We start from the raw sequence: 22750 nt of genomic DNA on the forward strand, positions 1-22750 counted from the left end.
TTCATTTCCATTCCTGTCTGCAAATATTCCCAACATCCGTATCACTTCTCTTCTTTAAAGTGCCTCTCTCTCTCTCCTAAATGGCCCAGCTGCCACCTTTGCATGCGAGAACCTGCCTATCTCTCTTCTTAAAACCCCCAACAAAAATCTGTCCTATGTTCTAATTTATGTTCTAATTTAGGGACGGATCCTTACGAAGCTTTCTAGAGAAGTCCAAAGCAAAGTCATGAGAGTTTATACTCAAAGTTTGACAATGTCATATGATCGTGGAGATTAATGATTTCTAATTCCAATCTTCTCTGCCAATAATAATTCGACTTGTATGATCAAAGTGTTATCTTGACAGACAGAGAGAGATTCCATTAAACAACAAAAAACTGATGTGATCTTATCAAGTTTTTGGCTGTTCTGTTCCTTTCACTAACCTTCATATTCAATACAGTAATGGTACTTAATCTAATGCAGCTTCATTATGTTGTTTGTTTCCTATCATGTTTGTATTGAATCTGTGAAACCTTTTAAGACTAGCAGCAAAATAAACGATGGTCATAAACTCATACCTATGAAGTTATTTACTTACAACTGAACAGGAAAAACGCTTCACCTTTCGGGAGAGCTCGGTTTCATTATGTTTCGGTCAAAGGTTCGAGACGATTATTCTTCAAAAACCACTTGAACAATATATATTATCAGACCTCTCCATAGCTTTAGAACTGAACTCCATTGTATGTATCTTCTTCATCTGGTAAAACATATCGTTACTCACTGCTTATGTCATTGCTTGATGGTTTCCATAGGTCAGCAGCATCTCGAAAACATTTGGCTACCGAAAAAACGACCAAACATTTGGAAGATACATTCGGACATTAGCATTGATTGTTCGAAGAACTGCAACGAGCAAAGATGTCGAGTAACTCTTTCCTGTGGATATAACAAAGCTATTAAAAGACTCCCCTCCTGCAGACGTATGCTGATTCCGAGTTACAATCCCACTTTACAGGACTGGTGTGATCTTTCCGGGAGGGGGTCGACTGAAAACTGGAATTGTGTAATGTGGCGGTTTTGTCGAGATTAGACATGTCCTTTGGTAGATAACAAAATGCATTTACATCAGGTGCTTTTAACTGAAGAGTAGTCCTCATGCCTCCTTTTGGATCATTGGCAATGAATCTGGCTTCATGGTAAGAAGCATCACTCATTGCATACACTTCCTTGCTAGGATTGGTTGCAGAAAGTGCATTCATCTGCTGATGATCAGGCATTTCTTGAGTACTACTTGTGTTGTACATGGCTGCATCGTTTTGTTTACGCCCAGGACGGTTCAATGCTTCGTCTGTGTAGTCACTCGTGTATGCTCGGGAGTCTGTCTGCTGCTTCAGAAAAAAAGCGACCGGTTCTCGAACATGTGGTGATAATGCATTCAGATTTGCAGGGTTCCTGAAGCCATTTGACAACCTTACATCAAGACTCCGCCCAAATGCATTACCTGCATCTTGAGTTTTCGAAGGATCTCGAGGCGACCAATGAGGAAAGGAACAAGAGGCTTGATTTTGAACACGTCGCGAGGAACCGCCAGCAAAACTTGAAACCGGTGTTGAGACATGGTTAAGTTGTGGATGTGGCTGAGGCTGCTTAACTGGCATAGCTACATCTTCCTCTCCTTTGTTTACCACCATCAGATTCTTACCCATTAACCTGAGTACAGGATTAGAAGTAACTGGACTGGCAGGCTCACAATTACTCCTTGAAAACTCGAGTCCTGGATTGTGGAAACCGTTTACTGAATGGGACTTGAACGGAGACTTATCGACCGGAAACACCATACTCCCAGACATTGTATGTTGGGAATGGCTCTCAGGCATAATATCCAAGCTATTTGGTCTAACGTTCAGACCATAAGTTATATGCTTTCTCTCCATGGCTGGCATGGTTTCTAAACTCGACGACTGATGCCCTGTCGGTTCTTGATAGGCTACATTGATGTCTTGAAAAGCTTTGTCAGTCCTCTGACAACGGCAAGGCTGGACATCATTTACGACGCCAAGAGTTCCCCTTTCAAATGGCAATGCACCAGCATTTGGAGGTACCGAGCCCGATTTATCGTGAAATACATCCGATGATACTCCAGATGAATTATTATGCTTCAAACAAGATCTAGCTGCTGTGGCGTTTGAGATGGTTGATGTTGCAGAAATAGGCGAACTTGATGAAACCCCATCAATCAAATCATGCTGATCTTGGCAAGAATGAACCCAGCTATTGCTCAATGAAGAATTTCCTCGATATTCTTCAGATCTCGTATCCCTGAGGGGACTTGGCAAGAATGATCCTGGAGGTCCCGGAATAGATATTGGATCGACCTCGAAACAAGAACTTCCTCGCCTGATTTCAGAATCCAATTCTCTTTCAACATCATGCTCAATCATGGCACTGCAGTCTTCATCAGCAAAGAACATATCTTTTGTTCCATCTGATCCATATAAGAAGCATGAACAATTCTGTGTAGATTGTAGCATGACCCTTGTCTTCTGAAACTGTGGATCCATGGATTTACAAAAGCACATGAAGCTCTCCTTTAGAGGGAGTTTTGAAGAAGAATCCACACTAACATCTTCGCGAAACGAATTTTCTTTGCTACCAAGTTCAACGCCTTTGATTTCTTCTCGAAATTCAGCACGCATTCTAACATGAGAATCCATGTTTTCCTCCTCGTGACAACCATCGTATTCGAATTCTGAATCCGAACTACTCAAAGCTATGGCTTTGCTCATCGAATCTATATTTCTTCTGTTTTTTAGTTCACTGCTTACTTTGGGAGATGCTACTTCAGTAACGACCTCCTTCGTCGATCGATCACTTTCAATACTCCCATCTGATGAACTATGGCTGTGATCAAATGTCGAATGCCAGGGAATCGTCCCTTCGTCGACATATGATTCAAATTGGTCTCTAGGCTTCTCATAGGTAGAAAGTCGATTAGACCGGCTGCTGACAAGTATCTCTTTTCTTCGAGCCAGATTCAACTTCCTGGCTTTCAGTGCATTAGCATGGTAATTTCTTGACAACTTGTTAGATCCAGGAGGCAAATTAGATGGCTGATAATCTTGTATGATTCTCCCATTAGTATTTCGAGGTTTTACCGAACAATTGATGCCAATAAAACCGCTACGTTTGCTCAGACGATTCGTAATCTTTTTCCTTTGTGTCAGAGAATCAGTATCAACCATTTCTCCAGAAAATGCACTTCTCAGACTCCTCCTCACCGGAGACCACCCTCTCTTATCTGAAATATCGACTTCGTATTCCGTGTTTTCAGTTCTCTCACTGCTTTCAGGAGATGAAACACTGGTCTGATCCTGAACTTGACTCCTCTCAAGAACCGATCGATCAGTATCCACCGCTGCGCCATGAGACACATGCCATTTAAACATAGAAGGTTGATGATATCCCTCTTTCCTAGAGCTCTTACTGGCTCTAGTTCGTTTCGAGCAGGCCCACTGTCGTAAAGTCCCGGAGTCATGTGGTTTCACTTGCTTTGTTATTTTATGCACCTCCAAGCTACTACTTCCTTTCAGTTGATTGTGTTCTTGAACCTTATCAGTCAGTCAAGAAGGAATGAACTCAGCAATCACACAAAGCTAAATGATAATGCCACATTAGTAGAAAATAGCAGAGTTCATAGTTTATTGAGTGGTATACCTGAGAAATGCACTTTTGAGCTGAAACTTTTCTACCTTGAGCAGATGCATGGCTTTTGTTCTTTTTGGTATAATGGAACTTCCTTTCCTTAACTCCACTGAGTTTCTGTGAACCGACATCATCTTGCACGTCAGGCAACGACAACGGAGAGCTAAACTTCGACAAAATTCGAAGCTTCGTGCCATTGGCGTCGATATAAACTGCAGCGTCTCCATTATCACCAATATCCTCAGGATGAACTAACACCACCTTCTGCTTTTTTCCTTCATTAGTATTAGTAGTCTGATGATTTTCAATATCTTGAGCTTGAAAGCCTGACAAAGTAGCCCAAGCTGTACCATTTCTTCTGTCAAGCTCTTCTAACGTGCACGGACGTGCTGTAGCATAGATATCAACCATCAACTTCGTCTTCCTCGGCTTGATCCTATACCGTGTGAGTTTGGAGTCTAATGAACACTTTGGAGTTGATGCTATAGAAAGGCACTGATCAATATGGGCATTTAAAGTAGTATTTGATGAAGAGGAGAACGTCTTGCAGACAGGGCATACTTTTGAAGCCATCGACTCGGATACGATACTAAAACTCGTAGCAATATCTGCAGCTGATGTTTGGTCGATATGATTAGTAGATTTTCTGATTATCTTGCACATTTTACCTGAGGTTTTGATTTTAATTTCGTTCTTTTCAGATGCTCGAAAACCAGTAGTCTCCACCTCAGCCAGTGTTTCCAATAAACTATTGGTTCTTAAGGATAAACTAGATGGTCCACTTGTAGAAGCCAATTCATTTTGAGATTGTGAGATGCTTGTCATGGTGGAAGACAAACCATTTTCTCCTTCACAAGGGCTTACTTGCTTTTCATCCAACTTTGCAGCTGATGTGTCTAGTTCTACATGTTCTTTCGCCTCAGAAAAATCCCGAAAAACATTTTCGAACTCTCGGGTCGAACTTTCACCTCCACACCCCGCAAGCCGATGGTTTCTCACACAATCCACGGACTGAAACGGTGGTAACAAATCCTTTACACCATGTTTCAAGCAAAGCTGCAAATTCTTGAGGGAAAATGGCCAGTTGTTTCGGATATCCTTGCTCCGTGTGCTGAAGACATAATCTCTGCGTCAAAACCATTTATTTTCGTTAATTCTCGTATATTGGTCGGTCTTCAGCCTAGCCGTTAGAGACCAGAAAGCTAGCAAAAAGCAAAACCTTGAGAACTTATGCTCCCACCAATATAAGATTTGTACATATGTACATGGACGAAAGTAAATCAAGAGAAACAAATAATAACGACGTCTCATGGCTCGTGAATAAACATACAACACAAAACACTAAGTATTCCCAAAGGAGGCAGCTCTATGAAATCCACATCCACACAAAAGCATCAAGAAATGCAAAAATGATTAGTAAAAAGAAACATAAAATATGTGAAACAGGCAAAACAAACCCATTAAGGAGCAAAAGTCTTGTAGTATAAACAGGCTAAGAAGAGGTATGAAAATATGGACAAGATGGGTATCATGAATTAGGCCACATGGTGGGGCTAAACTAAAAGCAAGCAACAATTTACCATGTGGATCTACCCCAACAACAGAGATTTTCCCAGATGAAAGAACATCACTGTTTATCATCAAACAAAGGGTGAGGAGGAGCTGAATCAATACCTCAAGGAGAAGTTTGGGAATGTGGAATGGTCAAGAACAGCGGCGCTTGATAGATCCTCCTCTGGCAAAGGAAGGTGATGTTGAGAAGGCCTCTCATCATCATTAACGTTGGCTTTCAGCTGCTGAAGTGGGGGATCTGGTGGAGGGTTTTCAATGGATAACATCTGATGAAAAGCTTCGGTGATGATGTTGTGCTGTTCTTGAAACAGTCACAAGCTCGTCTGCTGCTGCTACTACTACTACTATCTCCACTACTAGGCCTTATCTTTAACTTAGACTTCAGCATATATATAAAAGAAAAAAGTACAGTCTTTTTTTTTCTCTCTCTCTTTACCTTCTTCTTCCTTGTTTCACTCAAAATCTTCAGCAGTCACCAAAAACCAACCCAGAAACAAAAAGATCAAGCAACCCCACCAGAATTTTCATCCATTAACCTGCAAAAAGTGAAGAAATTAACATGAAATCATGAATTATAAGAGAGATCCAAGGCAATAGAGGGCAGAATAGAAGGGTGTAGAACTAAGTAGAACGTTATTTTATGTGATGGAAGTGAGATTTAGAAAGGTTAAGCAATGAATCGCTTAGGAAAAGAACCAAAAAGATATATGAACATCATTTCATGCGGTTTAAACCCCGAGCTCAAAATCAAAATCAAGAGTCTAAAAGTCCTCAAAATAGGCATGAAATTAACAGAAGTTTCAAAATCTGAAGGGCCAGATGAGGAAACGAAAAGGCACAAAATTAGAAGAAGTTTCAGAATCAAAACATGAAACCCATCAAAGAACAAGAAATGAACAGGCGACTGAAGAAACCAAACAAGAAAAAACCCCCCAGAATCTAGCTGGAAAAAGAGAAGAGGAAATTGAAGGGAAAAACAGAACACCCAGAAGAGAAATGATGGAGACAGAGGAGTTAGAACACAAACCTACGCATCTGGGGAAGAAATGAGGGGGAAGTGGATAGGAGGAGGGTGTTGGGGAGAGGGGAAATAGAGAAGAGGAGAGGGAGAAGAGAGGAAAAAACAGCACCACCCACTAACACATCAAAAAGGGGGCATCAGGTTCTTTGTTTTGTTTTGTGTTTTGTTGTTCTCTCTCCTCTGTGTATCATCAGAAAAAAGCAAAGCTTTGTAGCGCTAAACACACCACGATTCACTTGTGAATATGCGTCAACAGACCCGACTCTTTGTGGAGGAGGAGAGAGAGAGAGAGCCAATAATGAAGAGAGAGAGAGAGAGAGAAGGAAAAAGGTGAGTTTTTTATTTTCTTCTCTGTAGAATTGTGTACAATGACTTTTAACACAAACAATACAGAAAGCTGTCTAAACACGCCTCCTACCAAATTCCCCTACTCCACTTCTCCATTCCATTTTCTCTCTTTCCTCTTTAATTAATTTAAATATTAATTAAAACTACTCACAATTCGTTCATTTATTTATTTTGTAATAAATCTCTTTATTTATTTATTTATTTATTTTGAGTCCAATTATGTTATCAAACGTTTTCATACAAGTGTTCAAAACACTCGATGTATTGTCAAAAACGTGATCAATCCAACCTAACTTGCATGGTGTTAAAAACGACTCTTCACGTTCATATTATCTACTTTGAACGTTCCTATGACTATATTTTTAATTTTTCTTATATACTCATGATCCAACCATCTTCAACATATGATTTGCAGTAAAACTAGATTGAGTTGAATGGAATAAACTCGAGTTTATTATATACATATATATATATATATATATTTTTTTTGTTATTTATTCGATAACAACTCACAAAGATATATTTTTTTTTAACTATTTAGAGCCTAGCAATTTTAATTAAATATTTAAAAATAAATAACTCAACTCACCTTCATTCTTAAAAATTTTAATATTTAAACAAAAAATATATCTTAACTCTACCAATTAACTCACAATTAGTAAGGATTTTCATTTTAGCCACGGAGCCAATACCTCCCCAAACGATAAAGTTTTCCGTTTAGAGACGGGGAATGTAGGAGGGAGAGGAGAATATTTTTTCCCTGTTACAGTAGACGTAATTATATTCTCTATTCCACCTAATTTTCCGTCGGCTATATTAAAAAATAAATTAGTTAATTTTGAGATATTTATTATAATATTTATGTAAATACTTTTTTAACTATTATAAATTAGGTTATAATATTAAGATTTGAAATTTTAGAAATATATGAATTTATTAATTAATATTAATAAAAAGAGGAGAGAGAAATAATAATAATAATAATAATAATAATAATACTAAGAGATTTGGGTGACGGCTCCCCCCAAAATGTCGGTTTTTTATTCACTTTTGTTTTTTGGTTGAAAAATTGATGATAAAAACACAAAACTGTAGCTACACGACAAACAACCCATCTCCGTTTTCTTTATTTGGTACCTAAATTCAAATATCATAATTTCTCGTGATTTTATACCCAAGCCTACTGCTACTACATATTGTTCTTTTCGAACTTTTCCTTCAAGGGCTTACTCGCAACGTTTTAAAATAAGTCTACTAAATAAAAGTTTTCACACCTTTATAAGAAATGTTTTGTTCCTCATTTAGACCGATGTGATAACTCACTGACTATAAGGTTATGAGGTTGGAACTCTAGATTGTATATTTAAAATAAGTAAATAGAGGAATATTTATATTTAAATTTTGAAAACTAGATTTAGTAAATTGAAACTATATATATACTCATTAGCTAGTGCTCTCAAAATGTACTTCTCTTGAAGTTAGCCATATAAAACCTTTATCGAATATTCCTCCTTATATTTTCTCTCTTTTGTTCTTTGTGTTTATCTTGATCGAGTGTGTGCATTGCTGATATCAGAATTAAAAACTGGTATCGATCCTAACAGTGTATTTATTGAGATGTAATGAGGTATTTGGTGTGAAAGTACTTATTTTTGTTAAATTAATTTGACTAATTCAATGGTATAAAAAAAAGGACTAAATTAATTTTCTACGTCAAAAATGTAATTATTTAATTTTTATATGACAATGTTGAAATTTAATATTGTACTTACTTTTTCCATTAAATTTAAAATCGATTCCTTTTTAGGTATGATTACAACTCCTTTGACCATACATGTTGACAGGGTTCTTAGCCAACCAACCCATACCAAGGACAACACCATAGTCCATATTCATATCACATCCAAAAACCGACATCATACCTATCATTTGTCCTAACTTTTTCTTTTTCAATCGCGTTAAGAGTTTTTTAGGTCTCCGAGTCGACTTGATCTCTTAATCCAAATTTTGAGTATTCATTTTAAAAACTTTTGAACCCATATCGTATTATCGTGGTCATATAATGCTCGAGATTCTAGATCCAAGATGACTCAGAATATTATAATGTTTACAAGTTTTTGGTTCTCGTAAATACGATCAAACTATCAATCACAATTTTTATAAGGTTTCTACATCAAAATGTTCTTAAAATTGTTTACATCAAAGAAGAAACAATCGAACATGGACAAAGACTACCAAAACCCAGAACCAGATTTTGATACGTCTCTGTCCCATAACTTCATTGCTCTGTAATGTTTTTCATCATGTGTTACGTATCACTAAATACCCGTCGGAAAGGATAAGATTAAGATGAGTGATTATAAAAATACTCAAACTCAACTAAACTACATGTTAACATAAACTATGACTCCTTGATGACCCTTTAAAGATCCAACCTAACAACGTCATAAATATGAAAGGAGCAACTCCGTAGATGAACTAAGTAAAATATATACACGGGTAGTCATAAAATGACTCCTCGTTACTAAAAGTATTTAGCGATCATCTAGAGCTCGATCATAGTAACATCGTCGTGTTCAAAAACTCGAAGAAATTTGAATCGAATGGATCGATTGATACGAACATACAATAGCTGGTCGCGTCTTCCTTGCAAACGCAGCAAAAATGTGAAACCAGCAGCGGCGGAGCTATGAGTTTTACAGCCAACGGCGGTGGAACGACGAACGAAGCGGTCCACGGTGTTACGCCAGCCTTTGTAATGCATTGTCGGCTGCCCTTGTTGGTCACTCTTACCACTTGTCGGTCAGCGGCCGGTTGTATATTTCAATTTTTTTATATTTTTAATAAATTATTATTATTTTCTTTTAATTTCCATTATTGGGCCTTGCACTACTCAAGCCCATACTTCCTAAACCTTTATTCCATAGGTTGGGTTGGGTTGGGCTTAAAATGCCCGGCCCATCATAAATCCAGCCCATTAAACAAACAACAATAAACTATGATAAAGTAGTCATTCTTGATGTGTATATATATTATTAATCTTTGTTTATTATTTATTTAATTAAGAATTATTAAATTAAAATATATGGTATTGTTAAATATAATTCATAAATGAGCTACTTATGGAATATATTATTATAAATTAATAACATGTTATATAAATTAATGTTTGTTTCTTGAAATCCATAAAATTATTATTATTATTTTAATACAAATTTTCTTTTAAAATTTACTTGTTTTACTAATTAATGGCCCTAAATTTCAACAAAACATATGGATTTTCTATTTTAATTATATATATATTATGACTTTTGACAATAAAATTATAATTTAAATTAAAAATATTTTTTTTAAACATGGTATTCTTTACCTTTTTTTTTTTAATTTTTTTTTTTGAGTTTATAAAATAAGAGTATAGTTAGGTGAAATAAGTAAACAAAATAAATAGCTGTCTGTAACTATGTTTTTAATTGATAATTTTTTTTTAAATAAAAATATAAAATATTTTTTTAGCTCTCTTAGCTTAACAAAATTTTAAAAAGTTATAAAAAAAATCATTAAAAATTAAAAGTTAAATAAAAGAATGATCTAGACACATCAAATTAAATACATATAAATGATACATAAAATATTAATTTAATGATACATAATTTAATTGAATTATTAATTAGTTAATATCAATTAAAATTTGTTAATATAATGTTTTAAGTTACCACAAACAACTTCAATTAACTAGACTGAAGAGAAGTATATTTTTCTTAAAAAAATTGTGTTTCTCATGTTTTTTAATTAAGTTAATGATAAATCGGAATAGATTGAATCTGTCGAAAATTTAACTCAAATAAGTCGATCTAGTTTAATCCAACGATTCCTTAACTTGAACTTAGATCTCAGACATGCTCCATGAGATGGAGCTTCGAAAGATTAGACAAGTGTTGGATAATAAGCGGTTGATTTGCTTGTAATATAGTAGTAGAGGATCGTAACATCCAAAATCCATTACTAACAGACATTGTTCGTTTTTATGAAAATAAAATAATTTTTTGTTTATATTATGTTTATCATTATCTAATTTTCAAATGTACGCAGTTCATAGGTAAGAATATCACGTTAAATAATAATTTAATGGGTTCATGGTACGAGAAAAAAGTTTGGGTGTTTTATTCATACAACTCAGTTGTCAATTCTTACAAATAATTTGGTCAAAATCGTTCCTGGAGAAAGATGTGAGTTAATTATAATGAGTTAATTATATTATATAAAAAGTATATGTATTTATTTCCAAAATTTTGGGAGTAAAAACTAATATTTTAATTTTTTTTTTTCTTTTGAGATCTGATTGGAACAATGTAGAAGTAGGGTCTTGTAGTATAGAATTAATTTATTTATTTGATTGAGATGCACAAAGATTCATACAATAATGTTCACATTTTGAAGATGGAAATCATAGGAAGATCGCACTCGGGATCAATTAACATATAGCAATCTGGTAGCTGCCATGGAAGAAACCTAGCAATTAGTGCCCCCAGAATTTACACGATTTTGGAAGCGCAGCATCTAATGCGGAACGTGAAGCGGCGTTGTTCCCTGTTTACTTTTTTTATGCGTCACTTTCTTCCGCCGGGTTTCTTCCCGGTTCCACAGAGCTTGCCGGAATTTCAATTCTGAAAAATTTTCCCATTCCAAAACCGATTTCATTCATTACCCATTTCTCCTTTTTTGTTGAATGACTTTCACTTGTGCTATCTAACGAGAGGGTCACCGTCCTCCTTCGACTTGGGAGCAATTTGGCTATGGCGGAAGCTGAATTTTCCGATCAGAATCGCCTTCTTAGATCCATGGAGGATCACAAAGGGGAAGATCATGATTTAGAATCGCAAGATGGAAATGGAATTCAGCCATTGAGAAATAACAGTGGAAAACGAGGTGGGATTTTGGATATGTTTCATCATCTCAATCGTGGAGGAAGCTTCTCTGGTCGTCGTCTTAGTTCTAAGCGTCATGATATGGATAATCATGCCGCTACTTTCAGCCCTACTTCTCTTAATATTGTTGGTAGAACTCGTACCGCCTCTTCTTCTTCTTCTTCTTCCGATCGTCACAACAATTTCAATTCATATTCTCTTCATGCCCCGACTGTAAGCGATACCGAAATTGACGACAATGTTGATGATACTGCCGCTCCTGAATGGGCTTTGCTCCTTATTGCCTGTCTCCTTGGCCTCGCCACCGGCCTTTGTGTTGCAGCTTTTAACATGGGGGTTTGTTTCTCTCATCTGTTCATCTTGCTTGATGTTCTGATTGATATCTGCAATAATGGTGCATCCTTTTCCTTTCATGTCTTCATTGTTTCTGTACCAGATTTCTTAGTTACTAATAACTTGATAGCTACATTCTGGTTTAATTATCTATTCAAATTTGTACCTGCTTTTTGTTCATTTGGTTGGTGATGATGTTAGCAATTTAAGATTGAACAGACTCAGCCGAATTCCAATTGTTTTTAGTCACTAGGTGTTACAATGCTTCTAATATCCAATAACGAGGAGGAGGACGACGAGATGTTTAGTCCCCCATAAAAGAAAAAGTAAGAAGAGAAAGTGGTTAATCTTAACCTATTAGCTTATGCTTTTAAATTCAGTGTTGATTCAACAAAATCAAAAGAGAATGAAGCTAACATTTTCAACTAAATTGCACTTTCATAGCAGTTCTCTTGAATAAATTTTAGTGACTGCATTATCTTGGTACTAAAATGTTTCTCTCCTTTTAGCAATTGTTTAAATAACTTTTTGGCGTCCTGGATGAACTTGGATTTCCTCCATTTCTTTTTAAGAAACAATATTGTATTTTCCTTGTTTCAATGAAAATATCCTGTTAAAGAAGAGCTCAATTAAGCACTTGAATGACAATAAGCTTTATGAGAATTTTGCTGATGCCATGGTTCTCAAGTAGGTACATGTAATCCATGAGTGGGCCTGGGCAGGCACTCCAAATGAGGGTGCTGCTTGGCTTCGCTTACAGAGAATGGCCGATACTTGGCATCGCATTCTATTGATACCGGTAACTGGAGGTGTTATAGTGGGCATGATGCATGGTCTGCTTGAGATACTAGACCAAATAAAACAGTCGAGTACTTCCCAGAGGCAAGGATTTGATTTACTCTCTGGAGTTTTTCCTACAGTTAAAGCTATTCAGGCAGCCATTACTTTAGGTACTGGCTGTTCACTGGGTCCTGAAGGACCTAGTGTAGATATTGGGAAATCATGTGCCAATGGATTCTATCTTATGATGGAAAACAACAGTGAAAAGATAAAAATAGCATTTGTTGCGGCTGGTGCAGCTGCTGGAATTGCTTCAGGTATCAATTGTTTTTTGTTCCTGATATTTCCTTTCCTAGAGACGTCTGCATGATCAGTGGCTAATCTTTTTTGTGACCTTTTCTTTTAGGCTTTAATGCAGCCGTTGCGGGTAGCTTCTTTGCAATAGAAACTGTATTAAGGCCTTTACGTGCAGAAAATTCTCCTCCATTTACGACTGCAATGATCATATTGTCATCTGTTATTTCTTCTACAGTCTCGACTGTTTTACTTGGCACGCAGTCTGCTTTCACAGTACCTGCTTATGATTTAAAATCTGCTGCTGGTATTTTTCACGTTCACCTTTCATTCAGTCGTTTAAATTATCCAAAATCATAATTCGTTTAATCGGCATCATTTGGGGCATGAATCTATGCATATCATAATCATTGCCATCCTATATTTGTTTCTTTTTTATTATTGTTGTTATACCTTCAAATTTGACGAGGAACATTACAAGCTTCATTGATACGAAGAGAGGCATTCTTTGATGTGAAGCAAGATATAAGTTCATGCTTAACAATGTGGGAGATTAATCTACTAGGGGAATCGACAATCAATATAGAACGGAGAGGAGATAGGGCTCCACTTCACTAAGGCCTCTAGAAGTCCAAAATTTCCCTTTTGGTTTATTGTTAATGATGACGAGGAGAAAAAAAGGACACCGGAGACACGAGCTTATAACCATATCCTCCATTTATTATTGAATCCTTTAGCTTTAAGAATGGTATAAAAAAAGTTATAATCCACTTTGCCGATAGCTTCCTTGGGATTAAGTGTGATGCCAACCCTTTCCTTTTTCTTTTCTTTTTCCAATCATATATGATTTGTAGGCCAATTGGACTGAGTGAGGTTGCGGGATAGTATGGCTTTAGCTCTTACAAATTGGACTTTAGCCTAGATCTTATATGCACTTAAAAGGGGTTAGTTGTGGATTGTTTTGGCATCTTTTCTCTTTGGTGTCAGCATATGAATTTTTCGTCGAGGTTAGCATCAATGGTATCAATTTCAAAGAATCTTTGTAAAACTGCCGTGGAACAATTTGACTGTAGAAAGTGTCTGAATCATTAATATACACGCCTACTAATTTTGATTGATTACTGATTACCTCATGTTTCATTGTAGAACTTCCGTTGTACTTGATATTGGGAATGCTATGTGGCGTTGTGAGTGTAGCAGTGACACGTTTAGTTGCTTGGTTCAGTAAATTATTTGAATTCATCAAGGAAAGATTTGGCCTTCCTCCTGTTGTCTGTCCTGCTTTAGGCGGCTTGGGAGCTGGAATAATAGCTCTCAAGTACCCTGGAATCCTTTATTGGGGTTTCACAAACGTTGAAGAAATCCTACATACTGGGAATCGTCCTTCTGCTCCTGGGGTTTGGTTATTAACTCAGATAGCAGCTGCAAAAGTTGTGGCCACTGCTCTGTGCAAGGGTTCTGGGCTCGTAGGCGGTCTTTATGCACCCAGTCTTATGATTGGTGCCGCTGTTGGTGCTGTATTTGGGGGCTCAGCTGTTGAAGTTATTAATGCTGCAATTCCTGGAAATGCAGCTGTTGCACAGCCGCAGGCCTATGCATTGGTAGTTTTCTTTTTCCCTAGTATTTTTCTTGTTAACAGTAAATGATGCACTACTTGACTCTTTTAGTGGTTACTCCAGGCAATATTTTGTTCAATTCTTCATTATTTGATGCCTTTATACAGGTTGGAATGGCTGCTACGCTGGCCTCGGTCTGTTCGGTGCCTTTGACATCGGTTCTACTTCTGTTTGAGCTGACAAAGGATTATAGGATACTCCTTCCACTCATGGCAAGTATCCCCTGATATCTTTAGTACATTCTTACGGAGACAATTTTGTTAAAAAGAAAAAATCTGTAAAGAATAACCATGTCTAGTTGAGAAACTGGATACCACTTTTCCTTGCAGTAAATCAGAGCTCGCCTTAAAATGTCATTGCCCTATGAATTAGGAACTTCCACATATCGATTTAAAATTAGTAACCTTCATATAGTTCCCCCTTCCTCGTCCTTACAGTTTGTGGAAATCGAAGGCACTCTTGGAATCCTGGAATTAATGGAGAACCTTCAAGTATTTTGCCCATACTGCTTTTGATAAAAGAAATTATGGTAATCAAGGATGCAAGTAATGATACAGATGTGGGTGTGTCTAGGACTAAACTCACTTTCCATAGCTTTTTGAATTATTATCTTGAAGGCTTCCATTATGGATATTTGTTTTTGAAATGTCTATTTCTGAACCTCTTGCTCGGTTTCGTCATCATTTTTAATCCAAAATTGGGAGTTCTCTTATTAGAACAATGATAAAAGATTGAATCTGAGCGTGAATTGTAGCTTTTAGTAGTTTCCTTGACAGTTGAGCAGCCGTCACTGCACAATTCAAACGCAGGGAGTGCTGGACATTTTAAGAACTCTTTGACATCTTATTCTTACAACATATTTTTGAAGCGTTAACTTCTCAATGAATGGATCTTATTTTCCTTACTGCTGCCAAATCTATGAGCAGGGAGCTGTTGGCTTGGCCATATGGGTTCCTTCAGTTACAAAACAGACCAAGGAAATTGAATCATCTGAAAAGCGGGTTTCAACTAGAGGTTATAGTTCTCTTTCTCCTCCTGGACATAAAGATGGGGCATCTTGGAGGTATGATAGTGGTGATAAGGACTTAGAGCTCTCTGAGGTGGTAACTCCATCTGACCGGGAATCTAATTATGAAGATAATCTTCTTGAAAAACTAAAGGTACCTATTTCTCCATCTGTCCTCCGCCTCCCTCTATCCCTTCGCAGCTTGTTATTTATCCGAATTCTTATACTCGACATTCCTGCCTTACAGGTTTCTAAAGCGATGTCAAAGAACTATTTGAAGGTTCCGTTGTCTTTGTACTTGAAAGATGCACTGAAATATATGAAGGATAACCAGCAGAACTGTGCATTAGTGGTTGACAATGATGATTTACTTGAGGGAATATTGACAAATGGTGACATTAAAAGATATCTCTTCAAGAAGTATGGCGACACTCTGAAGAGTGATTCACTGAGTGTACGTATCGATAATGCCTAGCAATTTTTGTTCCATGCTTTATTTTTAGACCCTGCTGGTTCTTGATCTTGGTTGCATAATCTTAGAAAATGAGATGGATGAAAATCAAGTATCTAGAAAACCGATGTCTATGGATACCTGACCTTTATTTGCTCATTTTGTTAATAATTCCTGCCTTGAGCAAACTCGCTATTATGGCAGGTGGATACCTGTCTAGTGTCCTCTATTTACACTCGAGGGATCAGTTATCGTGGCCGAGAACGAGGAATTTTGACATGTTACCCAGACAATGCTCTGGCAATTGCTAAGGAACTAATGGAGGCGAAGGGTGTAAAGCAGTTGCCCGTCATTAAGCGTGGCAGAGGAAGGAAAAGAAGAATTGTAGCCGTTCTCCACTATGATTCAATTTTTAGCTGCCTCAGGTTCTTATTGAATCTCAAAATATGGTGTTTTATAAATAAATTATCGTTTGCCTTTAAATAATTGGTACTTCCTGGATTTATATTCTCAAAAGGCTCAAGCCACCTGAAATTCCATGCCGGTTTATCCTGGGAAGAGAAAAGAAAATGTAACCAATAAAACAGTCTCCAACTTTTTTGGATATTACAAGGTCCTGACTTGATAAAAGGAAGAATGTCTCAAGATTCATGGTTTTTGCATCTGGATTTTTCTTCTAAAAAGCTTTTTTTTTTTTTTCTTTTTTTCTTTTTGTTTCTGTGCAGAGAGTTCATCAATCAAAGGGAAAAAGTATATCCTAGTGGAAAAGAGATCGTCGTCCAGGAGAGCGTTGCAGATAGTCATTAAGGAACTGTGCAACAGATTCAGAGCTAAAGTTCTTCAGCATTCAGAATTAAAGAACAAGCTGAATGTTGAACTATGATCTGTTTTTATTCAGAATTCTTCCCACTGATGACAGAATATTTGAAACCCTCTGGTTGTTCTTCAGCGAAGAGGTAAACTATATGGTGAGTAAATCTGATATATAATAACTTTCCATGTAATTTAGCAAATTGTATTTTACGCAGAAGCAACAATCCAAAAGCTGTAACATAATACACAAGATTATTTCAGAAGAGTTGGAGAGGTTACTGAGAATTCAGGCTAAGGGATCCATATGGTTTATATTAGGATATCTATGGGCCATGCCTGTTCAAAGGATTCAGTCTCCTTACATTTTAGGTTTCAATGTTAGTTGATTCATTCACTATTCTTTGCATTGGAATATGTACTCTTGATCTGTAAGTTGTACTGGTCAGGTCTAGTGGAATCATTTCAATGAATTCGCTCATTCCCTCATGATTTGTTGGGATTGTTTTCTTGGAAATCTTAATGAAGCAATACATTCTCCCCTACCCCTTTTCATATTGAAACACAGGATTGTTTTCTTGGAAATCTTAATGAAGCAATACATTCTCCCCTACCCCTTTTCATATTGAAACACTTCATTGTCGAGCCCCGCCCAACTGCTTCCCGTCTTTGAATATCTATAGTCCAATGACTTGAAATAATGTTTTGGGTTAGTCTACCCCAAAGGTTTTTGTATTTGAGAGCAGCCCCTTCTGTCAAAAAGTAAAACATTGTAATGAAGCTCTAGAACTGTTGCTTGTTATGGATGTAAGAATTCAATTTTTTGTAAGGAAATACGAAATAATATAGTCGTTTTGATAAATTTCGCATCATAAACCAACTGTTATGACTGAATTATGTTTCATCGACTGATTTGATCAGCTAAACCAAAAGCAGAAGAGAGAAATAACTTTGAAAAGATTTTACTGATGGAACGGTCATATATGTGTGTATTCATATATAATGACTGTGTGTAGAGTAAGGACTTTTACTTTCCTAGTGAACAAATATTGGGGGGAAAAGGTAAAATAAGAACTCACATCTCAGGTCCAAGTGGAAGCCTACTCATAATTTGCTGATACACGGTTGAACCATGGGAAAAGTTCAAGCCAAGGTCAGATGTAGGTTCTACATTGGGCTCTCCTTTAGGCAACAAGAAACCCATGTCGTTAACATGGTGCGCTTGTGCTAAGTATGGATGCATTGGCAGAACAGGAAGCTTGGCTTGGCCAACGGCTGCCATTGCCAGATTTCTCAGTCCAGGTTGGTTCATTCCAAAAGAGAACCCATGGGCACTGCCCATCTGCTGTCTTCCAGGAAGGCTAAACCCTGGCCTTTCAAATCTTGGAATGGTGTTCTGAGGCTGGGGTGGCCCCGGCCTGTGAATATGAGTTTGAGTCGTTGCGGTCAAGTTTTGTGTGGTTACTGGACTGGATGTACTAGAACTGATGTGGCTGCTGTTGCGAGCAGCAGGAACATCATGGTTGTGCTTTCCTTCGTATGTCGTGATCACAGACTTCAGGTCATGTGATGCCCGCTCGACATGCTTCCTCACTGTGCAGCCAGGATTTGTGCACTTGTAGTAACTCCTGTACACAAGCAGTTGGTGCACACCATCACAAACTTGTCAACAAATACACCTGGTGACAGGATGATACCACACAAACATGGAAATTTGATGTACCTAGGATTTGGATTTCCTTTTACAACCTTCTGCCCGTATTTGCGCCAGCGATAGCCATCGTCCAGAATATCTACTTCACTGGTAGTCTGCACGACAACTCTAGGCTCACGGATAGCTCTAGTGGCCCCGCTCATTTCCGTTACATAAGCGTCAAGTTTCCTGATATATCAAAGCAAACCAAGTTAATTTCATGGTTTTTCCTAAATCCTATCAGTTAGATACTTTCATAAAATAAGATAGTAATGTGAAGAACCTTTTCTTAGACTCAGACTCATCTCCTTCCCCCTCATATCCCAATGTTACACTGCCATGGGTGCCCCTATCATCTTCATCTTCATCATTAGAGAATGTGGATGAGGCATCAATGGCTTCAACTGTTTCAACATGACTGCCATTTTGAGCCTGTAAACTATTAGGCTGATTGCCATATTCAGGACCCACGGCTGCTGAAGAAGTCACCTCAAGGTTCTCATGCATCCAATCAGGAGCTCCATTTGGAATCCGTTTTTGTGAATCTCCCCAAAGGAGACCTTCAGCAGTCTGTTGGCCACCTTGTGCAGAGATGTCTAGTTGCATATTGATATGGGAATCCGAAGGTCCGGTTGCTGCTCGTCGATAGGGCGAGGGCTTTGGGTGATTATGTGTTCCTTTATAGATGATCTCTGTTATATGACCCTCATTAGATCGCTCGACTTTTTTCTTGACCTGACAGTTTGGATGCGTGCACTTATAATAACTACGAGGGTACTCGCTTCCTTTAACCTGTTTTTGTCCATATTTTCTCCAGTTATATCCATCCTCCGAGGGAGCGCCACTACCACCACCAGCCATAGAATCCCCACTGCCTCTTTGCTCCCCTTCATCTGGTTGCTCATCGAGTGGTGATGAATGTTCACCACCACCACACAAAGAATCAAAGGTTCTTTGATCATCTGACACGGTCTTACCCACATCATCCCTCTCGACGCATGACGTAGAGAGTCCCACTTGTGGATGATGACTGATTCTGCTTTGAGGTAAAGACAGAGATGGTTCTACAAGATGAGACTGAAAAGAATTTTCTGAACGTGGAACTGAAACCTCAATTCTTGGACAAGAATGTGGAAGAACAGTGGCAGAATCTGTCTACAACCATACATTGGAGGGCAAAAAGATTAGCAAACAAAATCAATGTGCAGTCTCTTGGTGTATATGCATCTTATAAATTGGCAACAATGGAAGGTGAAATTACTTTGCTTGCTGCACCGAGATAAAAGAACGATCCAGATTCCACACCAGAACTGAATGCAAACGATGTACTGTTATTGTTGAATGGACTGTCGCTGCCTTTATTGTCGCCCTCCGACATCATCATCGAGCTCCGATTACTAACATTCGGCAAGAACGGGAACTTTCCAGTTGTGGGAGATTGCTGTGCCTGCAGTAAGACATATGGAGGAAGAAAAACTTAATGATGAACAGGTCAAGATTATGAATGTTCTTGGGGTCTATTTACAAACCAAGAACAGAATTTAATATTCACCAACTAGAAGACTTAGCATCTGAATTCAGCTTTTACCAGTGAATTAGAAAGAAAAACAGGTGAATCTAGCAATGTAGTAGGACTGAGACCAGGCGGTATTGTCAAGTAAGGAGACTTGGCATCTGAATCCAGAGATTGATCAGTGGATCTAATACTCTCCGTATTCAATCTTGGAGCATTAAATCCAGCTCTGGCTGCAATCCTTTCCACAAGACCCCCACGGAATTTCTGCCCCGAAAACGAACTTAAATCCATCGACCGATCACCAGAATTGGCACTCGGGATCCCGCCTCTTGCAACGGTGTTGTTTGATATCGGATGTTCTCGAGGCCTTTGAAATAGCTCTTCAGTTTTATCAATGGTGATAGTATCCATTGCAGGTCTAGAACCAACATCCTCCCCTAGCATTGCTGAGAAGAAGGCTCGTGTACTGGGACTTGGAGGTACCCAATCCCCAATTATAGCAACGTTATCATCAGTCCTCCCCATTACTACTCGATTGCCAGGTTAATATAAACTCGAAAACCTCGCAGAAATGTCGAGAAATCCTGAATGGAAACAATGTAATGAATCGTATAACAATCTGTATAATGTAATCTTGATTGCAATAGAAAATGGATTGGAAGCTGGAATGAGCATGCATGAACAATCCCAGCTCCCAAACAAGACAGAGCCATGAACATGCATTTTCATTGTTATAATTTTCACATCTTAATCGTCTTTACGACAATATATGATTTTCGATTCTGTAACCTAATAATCAAACCCTAACATGAAACTTAACAACAAAAAAAAAAAAAAAAACATGTAATAAACCCTCTAAAACAGTGTTGGATCCGAAGATCGCGCGAAGATCCAAGCATTGAAGCCAACAAAACAAAGTTTGAGAAACAGAACAAAATCAAAACCAGAGAGACAAAATTGAAGAAACTTACAAGAAACACAAAAGAGTATACAGCAGAGTGATTACCCGAGTGATTCGGAGGCCGAAAAAGAATAAAATCAGAGAAGAACAAGAAAAAATGGGTTAGCGGCAAAATCCCAGAAGCAGAATCGGAGTTCAAAACTGGGTAGAAATTAAGATCCGAAAACATTATGCATCATTTTGATTATTGGGATTGAAGGAAAAAGAAAGAGATAGGGAAGAAGCGGGGAAAAAACAGGCACCCCAACGCCTTCTTCTCTCGCTCCTTTTGTCTCCCAAATTCCCTTTAAAAAGCTCTGGTCAAAACCCAATGATCAACAATGGCCACACCAACAAAATTACAAGAAAGATAAGCTTTCACTGTTGTAATAACCAGAAGGAAGAAAATGGGCGAGACCCTTTGAAGAACAACAAAAGCTCAAAAGCTGAGGAGATGGCGGAAATGGATGGAATCTTTGAATTCCAAGGAACAAAAGCAAAAAAGTGAAAATAAAATTTTGAATTTTAAAAATAATTATTTAATTTCCAAAGCTTCTTTTTTAGATTTTACAGAGTATTATTGTCTCCCCATCAATAATAACAATTTTTTGTTTTTTTTTTTTCTAATTTTGAAAAATCTATCATTAAAAAAATAGTTGTTATTACAATAATTAGAATTATTTTAAGGAATAGACAATAATAGAATTGATTTGGTGCCTTAAAATCAGCAATAATATTGAATATAATGTAATAGATCTTATAGGTTACATATTTATATGATTTTTTTTATCAAATTTATAAAACCGATAACAAGGCTGATTCGGTTCATGTGAACCGAGAATGAGAATTTTCGATACTCGTATCTTTTTTTAATTCTAGTAAAAAAATTAAAATGATTATTTATGTTCATAATTTGATAAATGAGAATTTTTTATTCTCGTTTTTATCCTATTTTTAGTATTAAAAAACAAGAGTGCTTACAAAAATAAAATTTTAAAATAATTTATGTGCATATAATTAATAAATCAAACACATCTTAATTTATTTAAAAATATATTAAATTAATTATATTTGGTTATTTTTTCTAAATTTAGCTAATATTTAATTACAACCCTAAATGAGTAAAAGGGCTTTTTTTTAAAAAAAAAAATCTTTTAAGAAATTAAGTTTATAATGTTTAATAATAAAAAATATAATACTGTTAACAAAAATATGTCAATGATTATTTGATTTTTTTAATATAAAAAAACTTTTGAAATTACGATTATACTCGGTTTTTGTTTTTTGTTTTTTTTTAATATGATGATTTTTTATTTGAATATAAAAATTGGAAATAAGAAATCAACTGATATTAAAATGTTATTGGAGTTAAAATATTTTTAAAATTATAGATTAATATAAATCAAATAAAATAAATAAAAATCATAAACATATAATGTATTTGAATTAAAAAAATTTATGTAATAATTGAGGTTTATAATATTAAGAAATAAAGTTTATAATATTTTATAAAAATGTATAATATTATTAGAAATAACAAACATAACTATTGAATTGGATTGATTTTTTTTTATTTAAATAAAAAGAAATTGGATATAAGAAATCAACTAAATAAATTATAATTCGATCCAATCAAACTCATTATCATTAACGCTTGATTATGAACAAAGACTATTTATTTTAGCGTTATTAATTTTTAGCGTTAATTAATGATTTTTTAGCGTTATGAACAAATTGGATATCTCTCTCCACTATTTA

General features: G+C 36.6%; 3 protein-coding genes across 8 annotated transcripts; 1 reads left to right on the forward strand and 2 right to left on the reverse strand.

Annotated features, from left to right (window-relative positions):
- Positions 1-525: 525 nt before the first annotated feature.
- LOC111498324 lies at positions 526-6599 on the reverse strand. 2 transcript variants are annotated; one of them, XM_023149490.1, is made up of 4 exons: positions 6507-6599; positions 5362-5795; positions 3700-4813; positions 526-3593 (listed from the first exon to the last, which is right to left on the reverse strand). In XM_023149490.1, the coding sequence occupies exons 2-4, from the start codon at positions 5523-5525 to the stop codon at positions 942-944; spliced, it is 3930 nt and encodes a 1309-aa protein (XP_023005258.1). In that variant the 5' UTR covers positions 5526-5795; positions 6507-6599; the 3' UTR covers positions 526-941. The 2 variants fall into 2 exon arrangements, with proteins under 2 accessions (XP_023005258.1, XP_023005257.1); XM_023149489.1 differs by lacking the exon at positions 6507-6599 and adding an exon at positions 6287-6475.
- Positions 6600-11014: 4415 nt separating this feature from the next.
- Positions 11015-17354, forward strand: LOC111498341 (chloride channel protein CLC-f-like). 5 transcript variants are annotated; one of them, XR_002720767.1, is made up of 11 exons: positions 11015-11889; positions 12578-12983; positions 13073-13267; positions 14107-14561; positions 14684-14788; positions 15503-15736; positions 15830-16036; positions 16238-16458; positions 16551-16646; positions 16759-16989; positions 17062-17354. XR_002720767.1 is itself a non-coding variant. In XM_023149531.1 (9 exons), the coding sequence occupies exons 1-9, from the start codon at positions 11422-11424 to the stop codon at positions 16838-16840; spliced, it is 2391 nt and encodes a 796-aa protein (XP_023005299.1). In that variant the 5' UTR covers positions 11015-11421; the 3' UTR covers positions 16841-17331. The 5 variants fall into 5 exon arrangements, 3 of the variants coding, with proteins under 3 accessions (XP_023005299.1, XP_023005300.1, XP_023005301.1); XR_002720766.1 differs by lacking the exon at positions 16551-16646 and having other exon boundaries at positions 16238-16472; positions 16755-16989; positions 17062-17352; XM_023149531.1 differs by lacking the exon at positions 16551-16646 and having other exon boundaries at positions 16238-16472; positions 16755-17331.
- Positions 17234-21475, reverse strand: LOC111498346 (probable WRKY transcription factor 2). Its single transcript, XM_023149541.1, has 7 exons — positions 21059-21475; positions 20125-20636; positions 19798-19983; positions 18820-19691; positions 18567-18725; positions 17923-18471; positions 17234-17595 (listed from the first exon to the last, which is right to left on the reverse strand). The coding sequence occupies exons 2-7, from the start codon at positions 20575-20577 to the stop codon at positions 17559-17561; spliced, it is 2256 nt and encodes a 751-aa protein (XP_023005309.1). The 5' UTR covers positions 20578-20636; positions 21059-21475; the 3' UTR covers positions 17234-17558.
- Positions 21476-22750: the final 1275 nt, after the last annotated feature.

Source organism: Cucurbita maxima, unplaced genomic scaffold (genome assembly GCF_002738345.1).
Source record: "Cucurbita maxima cultivar Rimu unplaced genomic scaffold, Cmax_1.0 Cma_Scf00025, whole genome shotgun sequence".
NCBI lineage: Eukaryota > Viridiplantae > Streptophyta > Magnoliopsida > Cucurbitales > Cucurbitaceae > Cucurbita > Cucurbita maxima.

Excerpts from the sequence above, each read along its gene's own strand:
- LOC111498346 (XM_023149541.1), bottom strand. The coding sequence starts at position 20,577 with ATGGGGAGGACTGATGATAACGTTGCTATAATTGGGGATTGGGTACCT. Across the intron at positions 18,472-18,566 it reads AAAGGAAATCCAAATCCTAG|GAGTTACTACAAGTGCACAA; the intron begins GTACATCAAATT and ends GCTTGTGTACAG. Across the intron at positions 17,596-17,922 it reads CTTCCACTTGGACCTGAGAT|AAGGGGCTGCTCTCAAATAC; the intron begins GTGAGTTCTTAT and ends ACTTTTTGACAG.
- LOC111498324 (XM_023149490.1), bottom strand. The coding sequence starts at position 5,525 with ATGTTATCCATTGAAAACCCTCCACCAGATCCCCCACTTCAGCAGCTG. Across the intron at positions 4,814-5,361 it reads TTCCCAAACTTCTCCTTGAG|AGATTATGTCTTCAGCACAC; the intron begins GTATTGATTCAG and ends GTTTTGACGCAG. Across the intron at positions 3,594-3,699 it reads CTCAAAAGTGCATTTCTCAG|GTTCAAGAACACAATCAACT; the intron begins GTATACCACTCA and ends CTGACTGATAAG.
- LOC111498341 (XM_023149531.1), top strand. The coding sequence starts at position 11,422 with ATGGCGGAAGCTGAATTTTCCGATCAGAATCGCCTTCTTAGATCCATG. Across the intron at positions 14,562-14,683 it reads AGCCGCAGGCCTATGCATTG|GTTGGAATGGCTGCTACGCT; the intron begins GTAGTTTTCTTT and ends GCCTTTATACAG. Across the intron at positions 14,789-15,502 it reads GGATACTCCTTCCACTCATG|GGAGCTGTTGGCTTGGCCAT; the intron begins GCAAGTATCCCC and ends ATCTATGAGCAG.